The sequence below is a fragment of the Microtus pennsylvanicus genome, chromosome 3, assembly GCF_037038515.1.
Source record: "Microtus pennsylvanicus isolate mMicPen1 chromosome 3, mMicPen1.hap1, whole genome shotgun sequence".
NCBI lineage: Eukaryota > Metazoa > Chordata > Mammalia > Rodentia > Cricetidae > Microtus > Microtus pennsylvanicus.
Genome location: NC_134581.1, coordinates 27,537,821 through 27,557,310, shown reverse-complemented (window position 1 = coordinate 27,557,310; position 19,490 = coordinate 27,537,821). Strand labels below are relative to the sequence as shown.

General features: G+C 35.7%; 1 protein-coding gene across 1 annotated transcript in view; it reads left to right on the top strand.

Annotated features, from left to right (window-relative positions):
* Atr (ATR checkpoint kinase) overlaps positions 1–19,490 on the top strand; it is a 100,915-nt gene that overhangs the window by 71,860 nt on the left and 9,565 nt on the right. Inside the window, exons 35-42 of the mRNA XM_075964966.1 lie at positions 1,299–1,478; positions 6,901–7,043; positions 10,366–10,463; positions 11,296–11,528; positions 13,090–13,224; positions 14,818–15,018; positions 16,793–16,936; positions 19,064–19,214. Coding sequence (XP_075821081.1) covers positions 1,299–1,478; positions 6,901–7,043; positions 10,366–10,463; positions 11,296–11,528; positions 13,090–13,224; positions 14,818–15,018; positions 16,793–16,936; positions 19,064–19,214 — 1,285 coding nt within the window. The remainder of the gene's footprint in view (positions 1–1,298; positions 1,479–6,900; positions 7,044–10,365; positions 10,464–11,295; positions 11,529–13,089; positions 13,225–14,817; positions 15,019–16,792; positions 16,937–19,063; positions 19,215–19,490) is intronic.

The window sequence follows — 19,490 nt, the reverse complement described above, 5'->3', positions numbered from 1 at the left end:
ATTTTTTTGTTTTTCGAGACAGGGTTTCTCTGTAGTTTTGGAACCTGTCCTCTTGTAGACCATGCTGGCCTCAAACTCACAGAAACACACCAACCTCTGCCTCCCGAGTGCTGGGATTAAAGGTCTGAGCCACTACTGCCCGGCTAATTTCCTTTTTTTTTTTTAAAGATTTATTTATTTATTTATTTATTATGTATACAACATTCTGCCTCGATGTATGCCCGCAGGCCAGAGGAGGGCGCCAGATCTCAGTACAGATGGTTGTGAGCCCCCATGTGGTTGCTGGGAATTGAACTCAGGACCTCTGGAAGAGCAGCCAGTGCTCTTAACCTCTGAGCCATCTCTCCAGCCCCTGCCCGGCTAATTTCTACTCATTTTTAAGACCAAATTCAGATTTTTTTTTTCTGAATCAAAACCAGATTTTAAAAAATTAATTTATTTATATTTTTATGTGTATTGGTGTTTTGCCTGCATGTATATCTATGTGAGGTGTTGTATTCAAGAATTAGAGACAGTTGTGAGCTGCCATGTGGGTGCTGACAATTGAACCTGGGACCTCTAGAAGAACAGTCTGTGCTCTTAACCACTGAACCATCTCTCCAACCCCCAGGTTTTTGGGTTTTTTTGGGGGGGGGGGCGGTGTAATCTTTCCTGACTACTGGTTTCTTTTATTTTCCTGTACCTTTAGATAGATTTTGGAGACTCCTTTCTCTATCCACTAAAGTATTCATCTGTGTTTTATGTTATAGCACTTAAACATGTTGGGTATTTTACATAGTTTCTTTCTTCAGTTGATTGTGAACTTCTTTTATTCTTTTTGTTTGGTTGCTTGGTTTGTTTTGTTGAGATAAAATCTAACTGTAGCCAAGGCTGACCTTGAACTTGTGGTCCTCGTGCTTGCATCTTCTGAGTGGTGGGAATATTATACACATACAACACCACATCCAGTTAACTGAACTTTTTAAGCCAGAGTTTTTAATTTATGGATTATTGTTATTCCACATCATCTATGTATGTATATCTATATCTTCAGATCCTTGTAATTTAATTTTAAAATGAATGAGTAAATGGATGCATGAAATGAATCAGTGCCACCTTACGACTTTAATTGAGAGTATAAACATTAATTTACAAGTGAATTTGTGAGGCAAGGTTTCTCCACAGAGCCCTGGTGGCCTTGAACTCAGAGATTCAACTGTACCTGCCAAGTACTGCTATTAAAGACATGTGCCACCACTGTCTGACTAAGAATATATTCTTAAATTAAAAATTTGTTAATTGCCTTTTTTTCCTTTTAGGGTGATGTTCACCAGGCACTTATTGTTCTTCAAAAGGGTGTTGAATTATGTTTTCCTGAAAATAAATCTCCAACTGAGAGTAAGCACATGTTAATTCATGGACGAGCTACACTGCTAGTTGGCCGGTTTATGGAGGAAACAGCTAACTTTGAAAGCAATGCAATTATGAAGAAATATAAGGTAACTATATATGTAATGTAAACCATTTGTTTTTTATGTATGAAATTATTTTTTAATTTAATTTTTTTTTATTTTTTTGTGCACATTTGTCTGTGTGGGGGTATCAGATCCCCTAGGAACTGGAGTTACAGAAAGTTGTGAACTGCCATAGGTGTGCTGTAATACCAGCACTTCATAGGAGGGAATAATCAAGAATTGATAGTCTTCTGTCTTATTCACTAGCTCTTCAACCAGAGCTGTATTAGGTCTGTTTGAAAAAGCTGGGTGCCACAGTATGCACTTTTAATCTTAAGAGATGGAGAGATAGGAGAACCCCCTAGGACTTACTGGCGTGTCAGTCCAGCTGAATCAGAGGTTAATAGACTATGTCTTCAAAAGAAAGTTGAGAGCAATCCTGGGTTTTTTGTTTTTCCATATGAAGTTGAGTATTCTTTCAAGATCTGTGAAGAATTGTTTTGGGATTTTGATGGAGATTGCATTGAATCTATAGATTGCTTTTGGTAGGATTACCATTTTTATTATGTTGATCCTACCTATCCAAGAGCATGGGAGATCTTTACATTTTCTGGTATATTATTCAATTTCTGTCTTCAAAGACTTAAAGTTCTTGTCGAACAGATCTTTACTTCTTTGATTATTGTTATCCCAAGATATTTAATGTTATTTGTTACTATTGTGAAGGGTGATGTTTTATTATATTTATTTGTGTATATGTTTGTATGTACTTGACATACATGCACACAATACATTTTTATTTTTAAAAACACTTCATTTATAATTATGTGTGTGTGTGTGTATAGTGGGGTAATGTGCAGGTGAGTTGAGGTATCTAAGGACAACAGAAAGGGTGTTGGGTCCCCTAGAGCTGAGGTTATAGGTTGTAGTAACTGTGTGCTGAGAATCAGACTCTACAAGAGCAGCAAGTGCTTTTAACCCTAAGTCATCTCTCTACCCTTTTTAAAAATAATTTTAAAAAATAAAAATGAAAAAAATCCCACAATCTACAAGTAACTGTTTGGGAAGCTAGAAACCTATGTGAGAAAAAGATAATATTGGACTATCTAATTAGCTAAATTTACTTCAAATTGGACTTTAATATGCCTAAAACTGAAAAGCTAAACTTATAAACTTAAAGATAAAAGAAATCAAAGGAAATCTTTCTTACCTTAGTTTAGGTGAAAGTTTTATAGGTTAAAAAAATAAAATAAAACAAACCTTAACCACAAAGGAAAGTCTTATAAACTGGAGTTCCGTGAAAGCTAAAACATACTATAGAAAAGACACTGTCACGAAAGCCGTGGACTGGAGGGGTGGGGCAATATGCTGTGTATCTACAACAGGCTATATGCAAATTATAAAAACTCAGGAAAAGTCACTCAATATATCTATCAAAACTTGGAATAGACACTTCTTACAGAGTACATATAATGGATGAAAGACACATGAAAAGATGTTTAAAGGCATTAGTAGTAAAGTGCAAATTAAAATCACACTGAGGTAGCTACTTCAGAGGATAGAATGGCTAACATCTAAAAGATTAGCAAACCTATTATTGTGACAACTAGATCTCTCTTCATGCCTGGTAGCAATATTTGTCATACACCTAAGATATGTCAGCCATTTTATTTCTAGATATGTAGCCAAGATAAATAATTACATAACTTCATAAAATCAGTTGTATAAAATAATTGTTATTTTATTCATTAAAAACAAAATAGGTCATCTGGTCTATGACAGAAAAGTGGATAAACTATGGTATGGTCCTGCAATAGAATGCTACTCCACAATTATTAAAAAATAAATTTTTAAGGGTGGGACATAGTGGTACACACATTTATGATACCAGCACTCAGGAAGTAGAAGCAAAAGGATCATGAGTTTAAGGTCAACCTGGGCTATATAATGAGACCATGCCCCCCCAATAAAAAGAGAAATGAGTTTTTTATGTATATAACAAGGCACATGTATATCACAGATGTGTTTAATGAAAGAAGAGGGATGTGATATATGCATTGATTATGTCATATTAAACCAGTATAAGTAAAAGTAATGTGTATTGACACATAATATCAATACTTGTATGGCCAGTAGGTATAGGACAAACAGGAACTCCAGAAACAGTTGTATTAATTAATATTTATTATTTTGATTGGTGCCATTGCTCCACAGATATACATATTTGTCAAACGCTTATATGTCAAACTTATATGGTTTATATGAAAATTATGCCTCAGAAAAGATACAATTTAGGGGGCTGAGGAGATGGTTCAGCAGTTAAAGTGCTTGCTATCCTAGTATGAAAACTGTAGTTCAAAAATCCTAAAAACCTACATGAATGATGGGAACACGTGGTAGTTTACCTCTAATTTCACCCTAGGAAGGCAGAAATGGGCCAGCCCCAGAGCAAGCTAGCCATATTGACAAACTCTTGGTTAGATTGAGGGATTCTGTGTCAATTAATAAGGTGGAGATGGTTCTAGAAATAAAGCTCAGGCCCCTACACATGTGCACTCGCATGCAAAAACATGCATACATGTATACATTCATACACGAAAAGTGGAAAAAGAAAAATATAAAGTAAAAGCCAAAAACATTTGGAATCGCATCAAAACTATAAAGTATCAGGATAGGGTATTTAGCTCAATGGTAGAGTACTTTAGCAATTGCAGGGTTCTGGGTTAGGTCCTCACTTCAACAAAAAGAAAGAAAAAAAGAAAAAGGAAGGAAGAAAGAAAAAAGACCAAAAAATATGTAAAACACCTAGGATTAAGTTATTCAGAATTTTTTAAAACGTGTCTAGGTTATCCAATATCAAATGGTTAAACCCTGAAACATATACAAATATCATGCAAACTGAACATGTTGTATGTATGCATTTAGGAATATATGTGTATATGTTTATGAAAAGGAAGCCATTAATTTGAAACCAAGGAGTATATGAGAAGTTTGGCAGTGGGAAATGATGTAATTATAATCTCACATTTAAAAAAAAAACTATAGTAAAAAATTATGAAAAATTATTGAGTGAGTTTTTAATTTTATTTATTTTTATGTGTTGGGTTTTTTACCTGCATGTATATTTGTGCACCGTATACCTGGTGCCACTGTAAACCAGGCAGATCCCCTAGAACTGGAGATACTGGTGGTTGTGCGCTATTATCTTGGTGCTGTGAATTAAACCTGGGTTCTTTGGGAAAGCAGCCAGTGCTCTTAACCACTGAGCAGTCTCTCCAGCCCTTGTGTGCTAAATAAAGACCTAAGTAAATTGGGGGTGTAACACAGTTTTAAATGAGAAAACTCAATAATGTAAAGGTGTCATTTCACTATAAAATGTCCTGTAAGTTTGATGCAGTCTTTATCAAAAAACAAATAGGTAATTGACAACTGGAATTTAAAAGTTATGTGGAAATACCAAGGCTGATAATAACAAAGACATTTTGTCTTACTAGTATCTTAGTTTTTTAATTTTTAATTTGAAATCATCATAAACTTAAAAATTAGCCAAAGAAGCACAGAGAATCTTGTATAGAATTAGGCTTCTCTAATTTTAGTAACTTGTACAACCATAATTCTATTTTCAGAAATTTTACCTCTTTTGTCAGTAATGTCTTTTTCTTTCTTTCTTTCTTTCTTTCTTTCTTTCTTTCTTTCTTTCTTTCTTTCTTTTTAGATTTATTTATTTATTATGTATATAGTATTCTGCCTACATGTATGCCTGCAGGCCAGAAGAGGGCACCAGATCTCATTACAGATGGTTGTGAGCCACCATGTGGTTGCTGGGAGTTGAACTCAGGACCTCTGGAAAAGCAGCTAGTGGTCTTAACCTCTGAGCCATCCCTCTAGCCCCAATAATGTCTTTTTTCATGTCTAGAATACAGTCCAGGATCCTATAGATTGTTAGCTGTCATAATAGCGTAATTGCCAGCATATCCAAGATACCTTTACAATATTGTATGAGGCTGGATACAGTTAGAAAATAGATGGCAACAGAGAGTGGTGAATCATTACCACTTCTGGATCAGAAGGAACAAGATGGGAGAGCATTTACTGAATTAAAGGATTATTACTGTAGGAAGGCAACGCTGGACCACACCTTGAGTGTAGGAGCAGAGACAGCTACAACTCAGCAGGAAGAAAACCAGAGTTTTAACAACCTTGACCCACTCCTACTCCCTAATCTCCTATATCTGATTAGAAGTTAGCAGGTTAAACAGGCTCAATGATAGAAATCATCAGTGCCAGTCTTTTGCATCCCTAAGCAGGTTGAAAAGCTATAGTATAATAACTGTTGGGGAAACCAGAGACTAACCAGCATACATACATGTCAAAACTTGTAAAGGTTTTATAATCAGAATACTATATTCTTATACAATTAGATAAACCAGTAGAGCAGAACAATTTTATAACTAGACAGGTTATAAATTATTATAGGGCACTAAAAAATACTTCTCAAGACATGGTGCTCTGTCATTTAGATGTTTCACAGTAGGGAAAAATTTATCCCATCTTCACATCATAAATAAATCAACTGTTAGTCTAATCCAGGACCTCCTTTTTAGGGTAAGTAGGTAGTTAAAATCAGTTCATGCCTTCTATCTGTTGCCCGCTAGGAACTCAGTTGTGCAAGTCATACTAGCGCCAAACTCATGGCACTTTTCCCTCAGCAGCCTCAGCACAACATGGTGAGACATGTCTATAAACAAACCAGTAACATTAACCATAGAAGAAACTGTAATTTCATAAGAGCCTCATATCATAAATATAATCTGACCTAGCATGACTGCATAGGTTATGTGCAAGAATATTTTGTTTGAAGGAGGTTTTGCTTTCTGATTGTTTGGGGCTGTGTGTGTGTGTGTGTGTGTGTGTGTGTGTGTTGTTTTGAGACAGGACTTTACTTTGTATCCCAAATTGGCCTATAACCCACTATATATATGTATCCCAGGTTTGTCTCAAACTTACTGAAACCCTGCTTCCTCAGCTTCCTGAGTGCTAGTATTACAGGTGTTGTCTATCACTCCTGACAAGAATGTTTATCAACACCATACATTTGAGCTTATTCTGATGGAATACTATGTATTAAACCAAAGTTACATACAACAACTTGAATTTGCTGAGTACTGTATTTTTGGTTTTGTTTTGTTTGTTTGTTGTTTTGTTTTTGTCTTTTTGAGACAGGGTTTCTCTATAGCTTTTGAGCTTGTCCTGGAACTAGCTTTTCTAGACCAGACTGGCCTCAAACTTAGAGAGATCCACTTGCCTCTGCCTCTTGAGTGCCGGGATTAAAAGCGTGCATCACCACCGTCCTGCTTTTATGGGGGGGTTGTGTTGCATATTTTTGATATTTAATCACATATTAGTACATTGTGCACCAGCCTACTATGAAATTTGCATAGATATGTAGCCTATGTCTTTTTTATAGGATGTGACCTCGTTTCTGCCAGAGTGGGAAGATGGACATTTCTACCTTGCCAAGTACTATGACAAATTGATGCCCATGGTAACAGACAACAAAATGGAAAAGCAAGGTGATCTCATCCGGTATATAGTCCTGCATTTTGGAAGGTGGGTATGAGAACTGCGTGTTTGCGATTAAATATGAATGAATTTTATCACATACCATAGCATATTCAGGACGTTTTCTGCTTTATAAAGCATGGATTTATTCCACCAACTTAACTGAGAGAAAATACTTTTCCTTCCTTTTTCTAATGTTTCATTTCCCTTTATTTTACATGTATGAGTGTTTGCCTACGTAAATGCATCTATATTTACCATGTGTGTGTATAGTACTCTTGGAAGCCAGGAGAAGGCATCAGATCACCTGGAACTGGAGTTATAATGATTGTGAATTGCCTTGTGGGTGCTAGCAACTGAACCTGGGTGCTCTTTAAGAACAAGCAGAGCTGAGCCATTTCTCCAATCCCAGAATATTTTTCTTCATGTAGTTTTTCCTTAGTCTTGAAATATTCCATGTGTGTGTGTGTCTGCGTGCGCATGCGTGTGTATGTGTGTACACAAAGGGTATGTGTAGATATAGTTTTAGAAAATCAACAGTGCTGAATTGCAGATATAACTTAATAGTAGAGCACTTGGATAGCATTTTTAACAACAAAAAAACTTTTAATCTACCATTTTCTGGACATGGTGGCCCGTACTTATAATTCCAATATTCAGGAGGCTGTGACAGTCATCCCCCAAAAATTTGTATAATATTTCAGAGGACCTTAAACCTAATATGTTTAATTGTTAAATTTAATGTTAATTGAGTAATTTCTCCTAGTCAAGTCCTGTAAAAAAAATTAGCAAATATAAACATTATTTTGAAGTTAGACTAAATAAAGACTTGTCTTTTTTGTTTGTTTGCTTTTGAATTTTAGGGGTTTGAGTCTTGCTTTATAGATCAGACCATTCTTGAACTCATGGTTCTCTGCCTCAGTGTCATCGGTACTAGAGTGTCAGGAATGTACCACCATGCCTGTCAGAAGTTTAATCTTGAACTAGGCAGAAAATGAAATACAGCTTTTCATTTTGTTTTGTGAGGTGGGATCTTATGTAGCTCAAGCTACCCTCAAATTCACTATGTAGCTAAGTTTGAACTTAAACTTCTTAATCCTCCAGCTGTGGTTAGAATATAACTTTTAATTTCAGATGCCAGTACACACACACACACATTGTATTTCATAATTTTTCTTGTATTTCCATGTGCTGTTATTTTCTACTGAAGGATTCTGTGTTAACAGCAACAACCTTATGAAGATCTCTTATTTTCGCGTTTTATCATTTTTCGGTTAAATATTTATAACAACGTTTAGCCAGATTTCTTTTTGCTAAGGAAATTTCTGTTTTTGTGAGCTCTAAACTCAGTTTCATTCATTTGTTTCCATAGCTGTAATTACTAATAATTATGAATATCACTGCTTTTCTTTTGTTCATTTTTTTGTTTTTGTTTTTTGAGACAGGATTTCTCTGTGTAACAGCCCTGGCTGCCTGGAACTAGCTCTTGCAAACCAGGCTGGCTTGTTTGTGGTGTGGTCTTGCCTATATAGCCCAAGCTGACATCTTAGTCTGCCTATCTTAGCCTCCTGAATACTGAGGTTATTAAATGTGTGACACCACACTCAATACTTTTTTTTCCTTTTTTCTTTTCTTTTCTTTTCTTTTTTTTTTTTTTTTTGGTTTGGTTTTTGTTTTTTTGAGACAGGGTTTCTCTATAGCTTTGGTACCTGTCCTGGCACTTACTCTGTAGACCAGGCTGGCCTTGAACTCACAGAGATCTGTCTGCCTCTGCCTCCCTAGTGCTGGAATTAAAGACGTGCACCACCACCACCCAGCATCCACGCTCTACTTCTACTGTATACTTACAGCTTAATACTTAAAATTTTGGAATTTTTTTATGCTGGCATTTAAAGTTTTTTTTAAATTAGATTTCCTCACTTTATTTTATGTGTCTTTTGCCTGCGTGTATGTATATGCTTGGTGCCTATGAAGGCTAGGAAGGCATCAGATACTCTGGAAGCTGGAGTTATAAATGATTATAAATCACTGTGTGGGTGTTGGGCATTGATCCTGGGTCCTCTGCAGGAGCAATTTTTAAATTTTTAAAGGAGTAAAAGTTAGCTATTGTGGTATATTCACTTGAATAACTGAATGCACCTTGAATAATTATTACTGCTTTACTGTGAATGTTTGTCCTCATAAAGTTTAATTGGGGAATGACACTTTAAATATACAAAACATTCAGGAATGTAATAGAATTTCTATGCCCATATAAAAATGAATGATATAAATATTTTAAAACCTTGTCTGGCAGGGGAGAAGTCATAATTACAAAGATCATGAGTAGTATCAGGAAGATGGTTTTCCTGAGATAAGCTTAGCAAATATAAGCTTAGCCATTATACTCTAGGTTTGCTGATGCCCATGGTTTCTCTAATGTGGGAAACCCACTGCATAATTTGTGATAGTTAACACTTTTTTCCAGGAGTGGATGAAGATATATATGCAGCATACCAGAAATAAAGCAGATACATCTAAAAGTTACATACTTAGGGCAAGTCTGTGGTAAAAGCTCAGGCTGCTGGCTTTGTGGTTATAAAAATATATCTCTTTGGGCTGGAGAGATGGCTCAGAGGTTAAGGATGCTTACTGTTCTTCCAGAGGTCCTGAGTTCAATTCCCAGCAACCACATGGTGGCTCACAACCATCTGCAATGAGATCTGGTGCCCTCTTCTGGCCTGCAGCCTTACATGGAGGCAACACACTGTATACATAATAAATAAAATCTTTAATATACATATGTATATATATATCTTTCATCATCAACTGTAAAAGAACAAAACATAAAAATGCAGAAATGTAATTTCCCAGAAATAGAATGACTAATGCTGACCAAAGCTTATTGCCATGGAATACAAATGAAGGTACGGATTGTAAGGATCATTTGAATGAAGTGTTAAAAACCTTTAACTCTTAAAACATCTGTTATTTTTAATGCTAACTAAATACTTTAGCTAGAAAAGATGAACGGGGGGGGTGGGAATAAGCTACTAGGAAGAAATATCAATACTGTTATTTCAGGGGCTGGGGTGTATTTCAGTAGGTAAGGTGATTGTTTAGCATCCATGAAGCCCTGGGTTTGACGTGTGGCATCAAATAAACACCCATGCTTGTAGTCTGACTTAGGAGTTAGAAGCAGAGGATTCAGGGTCTCATCCTTTGCTACATACTGAGTTCAAGAGCAGAGAGATAGATAGACAGGTGATACCATAGTTTTTGTCAGAATGCTGTACATAACTGAAGTGGAAGTTTAAGATTTTAAATTCTAATTCATATAACCTAAAAAAGAACTCTGTGCTAATCATATTTCTCATTTATATAATTGCAGATCTCTTCAATATGGAAATCAATTCATTTATCAGTCAATGCCACGAATGTTATCACTATGGCTTGATTTTGGTGCTAAGGCATACGAATGGGAAAAAGGTATAATTCTTTTTGTAAAAATTCTAAAGCATTAGGAAGAATTATAACGTTGGTATAAAATAACATTTGGCATTACAATACCACTAGAAAACAGTAATTAATTTGATAATTAAAATGCTATAATCTTGTGAGAGACTAAGTATGAGGGCTACAGAGATGGCTCAGCAATTAAGAGCACATACTGCTCTCACAGACCTGAGTTTAATCCCAGAACCCATGTTAGGCAGTGGATCCAAGCTTCTGTCCTCCGGGTACCTGCTCTCATGTGCACGTGTACATGTTACACACACACACTCACAATTGAAAAATAATAAAAGTAAATCTTAGGAAAAGAAGCAGAAAGATAGACTTTTAATGTAGTTATAATTCAGGAATGAAGTCTTTTTGTTTCTTGATAACCTTAACACTTTGAAAGATGTCAGTTTAAGTGTGTGATTTATCCTAAAATTTACAATGAATGATAAAAACAAATGCCTCTGAGACTAAATGCTTTCCTATTTGCACAAACTATCTATTGACAATGAACTAGCTGTGGGCATGGAAATAATGTATTTTTTTTTCTTTTTTTTGGTTTTTCGAGACAGGGTTTCTCTGTGGTTTTGGAGCCTGTTCTGGAACTAGCTCTTGTAGACCAGGCTGGTCTAGAACTCACAGAGATCCACCTGCCTCTGCCTCCCAAGTACTGGGATTAAAGGCGTGCGCCACCACCGCCTGGCGAGATAATGTATTTTAAAAGCAGTTTTTTATCACATTTTTTTCTGTGAAATGAATTGATACATTGATGTTTATTTTTTCCCCTGACTTAAACTCTTTTTCTTTTCCTTTCCCCTAGGTGGCCGTTCTGATCGAGTACAAATGAGAAATGATTTGTCTAGAATAAATAGCGTTCTCACAGAGCACACAAACCGTTTAGCTCCGTATCAGTTTTTGACAGCTTTCTCACAGTTGATCTCTCGAATTTGTCATTCTCATGATGAAGTTTTTGTTGTCTTGATGGAAATAATAGCCAAGGTGTTTCTAGCCTATCCTCAGCAAGCCATGTGGATGATGACAGCTGTGTCAAAGGTAGTACATTAGCTAGTGACCACAATGCCTCGTAATACTTATTATGGCCTAGATTTTTATAGAAAATATATAAATAAAAGTTCCAATGTTCTGACCTATATTGTTAGTAATAACAATAAATACTTTCTAACAGAAAAATATTACCTTGTTTAAATATTTTAGGATACTTATCATATGAAAAGAAGTGACCAGTATGTTAAGATTAAAGACTTGAACATATGTTTTCTTCATGAAGTTTTTAGTGAATAGTTGTAATAACCAGTTTTTTAAAGATTTGTTTTAGGTGTATGAGTATTTTTCTTGAATGTATGTTTGTACACCACTTGCATGCCTGGTGCCCACAGAGATCAGAAGAATGTGCTCAGTCCACTGGAGTTTATAAACAGTTGTAACTTGCCATGTGAGTGTTGTAGATGGATGTTTCTGTCCTGCCAGGTCCCGCAGCTCTTCAGTCCCAAATAAACAGACAGAGATTTATATTAATTATAAACTGTTTGGCCTATTAGCTCAGGCTTATTACTAACTATCTCTTACAACTTAAATTCTTACCTATGTTTAGCCACATGGATTGGTACCTTTTCTCAGTAAGGCATTCTCATTTTGCTTCCTCTACTTCTGGATGACAACAGTGTCTCTTGCTTTTCTCGTCCCAGAATTCTCCTAGTCTGGTTGCCTTGCCTATACTTCCTGACTGGCTACTAGCCAACAGCATTTTATTAAACCAATATGAGTGACAAATCTTTATAGTGTACAAGATCATTATGCTACAGTAGTGTGCTGGGAATTGAACCCAGGTCCTCTGTGAAAACAAGTGCTCTTAATCACTGAGTCATCGCTCCAGCCCTATGATAACTTTCTTTTCCTGAATGTTTTAATTCAAAATACTTAGTCTAAACTGAAACAAAGACTACATAATTAGTGCCCATTAGTATATTTTAATGGGAAATATTATAGAAAATTTATTATGCAGATAAAAAAATTCAGACTATTCATTAGTATTTTCTTATAACTTATATATATTCTAATCATAACAGTAAATTTAAATTGATAATTTCATATTTTCACTTAAATATTAAATAATTAACGTAACAATTGATAAATTGTATTAATACTCTTTTAGACACATTTTAGTACTTATATAAAATTGTAAAATGCTCTATTCATTAAATCATTAAGCTTTTCTTTGTTTTATTTTTCTTTTTTCTGTTTTACTACATATCAAAATATCAGATTATTTCTTCAATGTAGATCCTTTCAAGGGAATTCACAAGTTAATAAGACAGGGTTTCTCTGTAGCTTTGGAACCTGTCCTGGAACTAGCTCTGTATACCAGGCTGGCCTCAGACTCACAGAGATTCGCCTGCCTCTATTTAAGAGTTCTGGAATTAAAGGCGTGCACCACTATTGCCCGGTGGATTAAAATTTCTTTATCGCTTTTGATGTTATCAGATTGATTTCCTGTATGCTTATCATTATAAACTCACCTCATGAATATTCTCTTTAATTGATTTTTGCCAATCAGATTTCATATTTAATTGAATTTACTCTTTTTATTTGACAGTCTTCTTATCCCATGCGTGTGAACAGATGCAAGGAAATTCTTAACAAAGCTATCTATATGGAAAAGTCTTTAGAAAAGTTTGTTGGAGATGCAACTCGCCTAACAGACAAGCTGCTAGAATTGTGCAACAAATCGGTAATGTCACAGATCTTAGTGATTATCAGCCAATGTTAAATGTTATACAGAAACTTACATGTGATTTGAGCTGATTCTTTTCATTAAATTAAGATTTTTAAATATGTCAGTATACATACATCAAAATGTATTGAATGATATATTTTAATGAATCTTCTACCTCTCCCCCCATTCTTCATAGTACTAGAGATTGAACCAGAAACCACCTCTTGCCAAGCAAGTGCTTTACCACTGAGCGACATCTCTATGTCTATATGATTTATATAATAAATCTATTTTTTTTAAATTTGTAACATCTGTCCTTCTTTCAGGTGTCCTTTATATTTCTGAATTTTTCTGAAAATTTAGTTTTATTAGTTATCAAATAGTTTTAAGTCAAAGAATAAATCAACCATAAAAATATATGTAAAATGAATTAAAGCAGCCGCTAATTATTTTGTCATTTCCTTAAGCTTTGAAAACTTATCTGTTAACCCACATATGTGATAGGAAAGAGAATGGGTGGTTTTGTTTGGTAGTCTTTGCCTTTTTGTAGTGTTGGATTATGAAACCCAAGGCCTTATGCACAATGGGCAAGCACTTAACATATGATCTCTAACCCAAGCCGTTGATTTTCATTTTTTCACTATATTTTTCAGTGCACAGGCACTGTGCTGAGGTAACAAAGATTCCTAATAGAAACCTGCCTTGAATTGCTGATAGATTTGTAGGAAAATAAGCAGATGGCTATCACTTAGAATAAAAAGTATTATCTTCAGTGTACTTGTGACTGACGTAGGAAGTGATTATAGGAGTGGATCACTATTCTGTGTGAGGAATTAGGGGGAAAAAGGCAAAAGAACGTAGGGGAGCTAAAAGTGTGGGGGGTAATTATTAAAGAGAGAGGTTCTTTGTCTGTCAAATAGCTAGTGTTGTTTGCCAAATAATCAAAATCCATTAACCATTCCTAGGTAGAAAGATACAGGTGACCCTATTCCTCTACCTCCTCTCATGAATACATTCTCAAAAAGTATAGTCTTTCATTATTCCCATTAATTCTACTTGACTTCTTATGTACTTGGCACTAGGGAAACTTATTATTTAGATATCAGCCTTGTAAGGTACCACTTTATCTCAAGTGCTTAGTTCTTCATCTGAAACCTTCATGGCAAACTACATTTGGAATTTAATTCTTTTTCTGATTTTAAAGGTAATCATACTTTATATCGGATATTGTAACTGATGATAATCTGCTGGCATATCTCTTAATCAAACACACATTGCATTGATCTTTACACTAAGAAATTCAGGTATCATTTTGTTGCCAAATGAGATTTGATAACCAAAAGAAGTTATTACAGATTTTCACATGTCTCATAATAGATCACTGGTTTCTACTCATCCTCTCCTGTTTAGACACTCCTACGATAGAGTCATGTCATGGAGTAAAAGAGGTAGTAGGTCTGCATGAGGTGATTTAAAATACTTAGGACAGTGCAGTGCTGAGCAGTTGAGATTGTAAAAATGAAGTGTTTACGTGCTTAAAGTTCTCTAATTCAAGGTAAACTCAGAAGAATTGAAATGTACTATTTGTGTTGGTTTTTCTTTTCTCAGGTTGATGGAAGTAATTCTACATTAAGCATGAGCACTCACTTTAAAATGCTTAAAAAACTGGTAGAAGACCCAGCGTTTAGTGAAATCCTCATTCCTTTGCAGTCAGTCATGATCCCTACTCTTCCATCAATTTTGGGTGCCCATGCTAATCATGACCCATTTCCTGGGCATTGGGCCTACCTTGCAGGCTTCGATGATGTGGTAAACTTCAGTTTTATATTACTATAATTTTTAAGTGTAGTTAAACTTACGACTTCAAATTAAGCTAAAAATCTCAGTTTATTTGCAAAGAAAATTCTAGAAGTGTAGAGAAATGGAACTGTCTTGTACTGTGGTACAAAGGTAAGTGATAAGGAATCAGATGCACATATTTCATGATGGCCATGTTTTTACAATTTTATTTTCCTATATTTTCTTTTGTCTTAATGGAGAGTGGGTGACACAAAATATGTTTGATTTGCTTCTTATGAGGAAACAAAATTCAGATAACTTTTTGTCTGTGTGTGCACAAGTTAATGTGATCATGTGCCACAGCCTACAGATGCTCAGAGGATAACCTCAGGTGTTGGTCCTCACCTTCCACTTTGTTTCAGAAGGAGTTGCAGGCTAGGTGGTCCATGAGCTTCCCACAGTTCTTCTGGCTCTGCTCCCATCTCACCGTAAAGCTCAGGATTCCAGACATGCTCTACACTGAGGTCTTCATACTTGGGTAGTAAGTGCTCCTCTCACTGAACATCACCTCAGCTGCTGCTGAGTAATGAGCCTGTGACCTCTTCTCTGCTAGGCATAACCTTTCTTCTGTTCCACATGCCCACCCATGAGATGTGGCAGTAAATGTATGTTTATTTTAAGGAACTAGTGTTGAAGTAATTTTAGGGGAAAGCTTTTGAAAACTCCATATTTTTTCTGAATTTTCTATGGCTTAAGAGATTTTAAAACTGTTTTGAGAGTCATTTCATTGTACATTTAAATAACCATGTTTTGTTTTTAACTTAAGTATTTTTTAGTTTACTCACGACGTAGGCTCATTTTGGAGAAGATATTTTTAAATTATTTTTAATTTATAAACTTATTCTTTGAACATTTATATAATGTATATTGATAATACTTTTCCAATATGATAAACATTTTTTATGTTTAATTTTTATGTTTATGTAAAATTTTGTGACTGCTTTACAAGGACTACCTGAATATGCATTGTAAATATCTGTTTGCCAACAAAGTTGTGATTTTGGTTTGGGGAAATTTTCTTTTTTGATTTATTTATTTATTTATTTATACTTCATATCCATTACTAATATTTAAGAAACTATGTCCCTATTCATAGACAACCTTCTTTTTTCGCTTCTAGGTAACTAAGGTAAAAGGAAATTTGTAGCTCGAATTCTAATTGGTCATAATAAAAACCCGAGTCAGATATTAGGGTATGAAAGTTGAAGGATCAGAGAATCAGTGTAGTCAGCCACTAGAGAGACCTTTTACCTCTACCAATGCTCAGGTCAAAAGAGTCTTCCTGTGCTCAGACTGCAGGGCCAGTCTTCAGACTGCACTGAGATCTTGTCTCTGCCTAGCTCTATCACTCCTGTCTTTACCTCCCTAGTTCTGAAAGACATGGGATCCCAAGTGCTGGGATCACCTTTGTGTGAGCAGTTTCTCTTTCTGACAGATTCAATCTCCTGTAGCGCAGGGTGACCTTAAACTAAGAGAGATCCCTCTGCCCCTGTCTCCCTAGTCCTGGGATTAAAGGTGTATGCCACCACTCCCTGGCCTCTAGTGACTTAGCTTTGCACTCTGATCTTTAGGCAAGATTTATTTGTTAAAACAAACAAAATATCACTACAGAAATTTTGAAATACTAATTTACTACATACTCCCCCTATTCTTTTTAATATGATTTATAACTCAGTATTTATAATATTCAAGTTTAACAAAGAATGTCAGCCTTGTCTTAAATATAACACTCATTATTTTTTAGGTAGAAATTCTTTCTTCTCTTCAGAAACCAAAGAAGATCTCTTTAAAGGGCTCAGATGGAAAGTTCTACATCATGATGTGTAAACCAAAAGATGACTTGAGGAAAGACTGTAGACTAATGGAATTCAATTCTTTGATTAATAAGGTTGGAAATAGTTTCCTTTTTTATAGATTATTTTTATTATTTTCAATATGTGTTTGTGTGTAACAGACACATATTGTAAAAGAACCTGCTTTTTTTTCCCCTAGGACTGAAAACAAAAGTCTAAATAAATCTAGATACGTAGAGAGTTTTTTTGTTTTTGTTTTTTGAGACGGGGTTTCTCTGTAGCTTTGGAGCTCGTCCTGGAACTTAATGTAGCATTAATCATCTTTAGGTTAAAATTCTTGTTTCTGTTCAGAAGCTAAAGATCTCTGTTAAAAAAGTCAAATGCGCTGGGCGATGGTGGCGCACGCCTTTAATCCCAGCACTCGGGAGGCAGAGGCAGGCGGTCTACAGAGCTAGTTCCAGGACAGGCTCCAAAGCCACAGAGAAACCTTGTCTCGAAAAACCAAAAAAAAAAAAAAAAAAAGTTCTAGAATTAAACATTCTACTTTTTGTCCATACCTGATATATCAGGATTCATCAAATGAGACGTAACGCTTTCTACTAGATGACAACTTTTAAATAAAACTGTTAAAATTAAAGACTATTAAGCCGGGCACTGGTGGCACATAGCTTTAATACCAGCGCTTGGGAGGCAGAAACAGATGAATCTCTGCGAGTTCGAAGCCAGCCTGGTCTACAGAGTGACTTCCAGGATAGCCAAGACTACACAGAGAAACCCTGTCTCGAAAAACGGAGGGAAGGAGGGAGGGAGGGAGGGAGGGAGGGAGGGAGGGAGGGAGGGAGGGAGGGAGGAAGGAAGGAAGGAAGGAAGGAAGGAAGGAAGGAAGGAAGGAAGGAAGGAAAATTTTAACATCATACAACTCTTGCTTTTTTTCTTATATTTTTATTATAATTATTTTATTTTTTTGATATATTCCATCATTTCCCCTTGGAGTGGAGCATTGTCAGCCTAGACAAGAGAATTTAAACTGTATATACACAGATACTATATGCATTAATAAGGTTTTCCTATAATTTTTTTTAAAAACTTATTCTTCTCTCATATGTTGCATCCCGACTGCAGTTTCCTCTCTATTCTCCCCTCCCAGTGCCTTTCCCTTACCATATCCCTCTCCCCCACCACATCTCTCTCCCCCAGATCTACTCCTCTTTTCCCTTCAGAAGAGGGCAGGTCCAAAGATATCAATCAATCATGGCATATCAAGTTATAATAAAACTAGGTACTTCCCCTCATATCAAGGATGAAGAAGGCAAGCCAGTAGAAGGGGAAAGGTCCCAAAAGCAGGCAAAAGAGTCAGAGACAGCCCCCGCTTCCACTGTTAGGAGTCCCCCAGGAACACCAAGGTAGACAACTGTAACATGTATGCAGAGGGTGTAGGTCAGACCCATATAGACTTCCTGTCTGTTGAGTCACTGTATCAACTGGTTGTTGATTCTGTTGGCCATTTTATTGTGATATCTTGACCCTTCTGTCTCTTATAGTCCTTCCTTGCCCTCTTCTCCAGGATTCACCAAGCTTTGCCTAATATTTTGCTGTGGGTCTTTGCCTCTGCTCCCATCAATTGCTGGATAAAGCTTACCTGATGATTATCCTAGGCTTTTTTGTTTTAAGTAGATAGTATGATTCCTTATGACTTTTTTAGTGTTAGGAAGATAACAGTAAGGATTTCTTTTAGTTTTTAGATAAAATTAAACATCAATATCTGTGCTTAAATACTTAACATTCATAATATCTGTAATGCAGGAGAAACTAAAACAATAGTATTTTGTTGTTATGGTTACAATTACTGTCTTTCAAATATGGTATTCTGTTACATTCATAGTGAAGAGTTAAAAAGAAGTGGTTTTAGCCGGGCGGTGGTGGCGCACACCTTTAATCCCAGCACTCAGGAGGCAGAGGCAGAGGCAGGCAGATCTCTGTGAGTTCGAGGCCAGCCTGCAAGAGCTAGTTCCAGGACTGGCTCCAAAGCAACAGAGAAACCCTGTCTCGAAAAAAAAAAAAAAAGAAGTAGAATAGGGACATGATCCTATCGCTTCTATAGTTTCCTCCTCTTTCAGAATTATTCATTAAAGGCTTCCATCAGCACTTTTCCTAGGAAGTGAACAATATTCGACATAACATGAATTTGAATTCTATTTTTTTCATTTCTATGTTTTTCACAGAGTCTAAGAAAAGATGCAGAATCACGTCGAAGAGAACTTCATATCCGAACATATGCAGTTATTCCACTGAACGATGAATGTGGAATTATTGAATGGGTGAACAACACTGCTGGCTTGAGACCTATTCTTACCAAAATATATAAAGAAAAGGGTATTATATTCATTTTTACAGTAGAAGTGTATACTATGGATTTGTTAGCAACAAGCAGGTGAAATACAAATGTAATACTTCTTTATCATAACAATGCACATATTTTACTTAAACCTAGTGAACTTTATATTCTATATACAAAAGCATGTAAGGTCTTCTTTCTTTTCTTCCTTCCTTTGAACTCTTTTTTTCAATGGGAAAAACTTTTGAGGTTGCTTACAAAAAAAAAACCCGAATATTTTATTTTTCTAAAAAATTTATTTGCCGGGCGGTGGT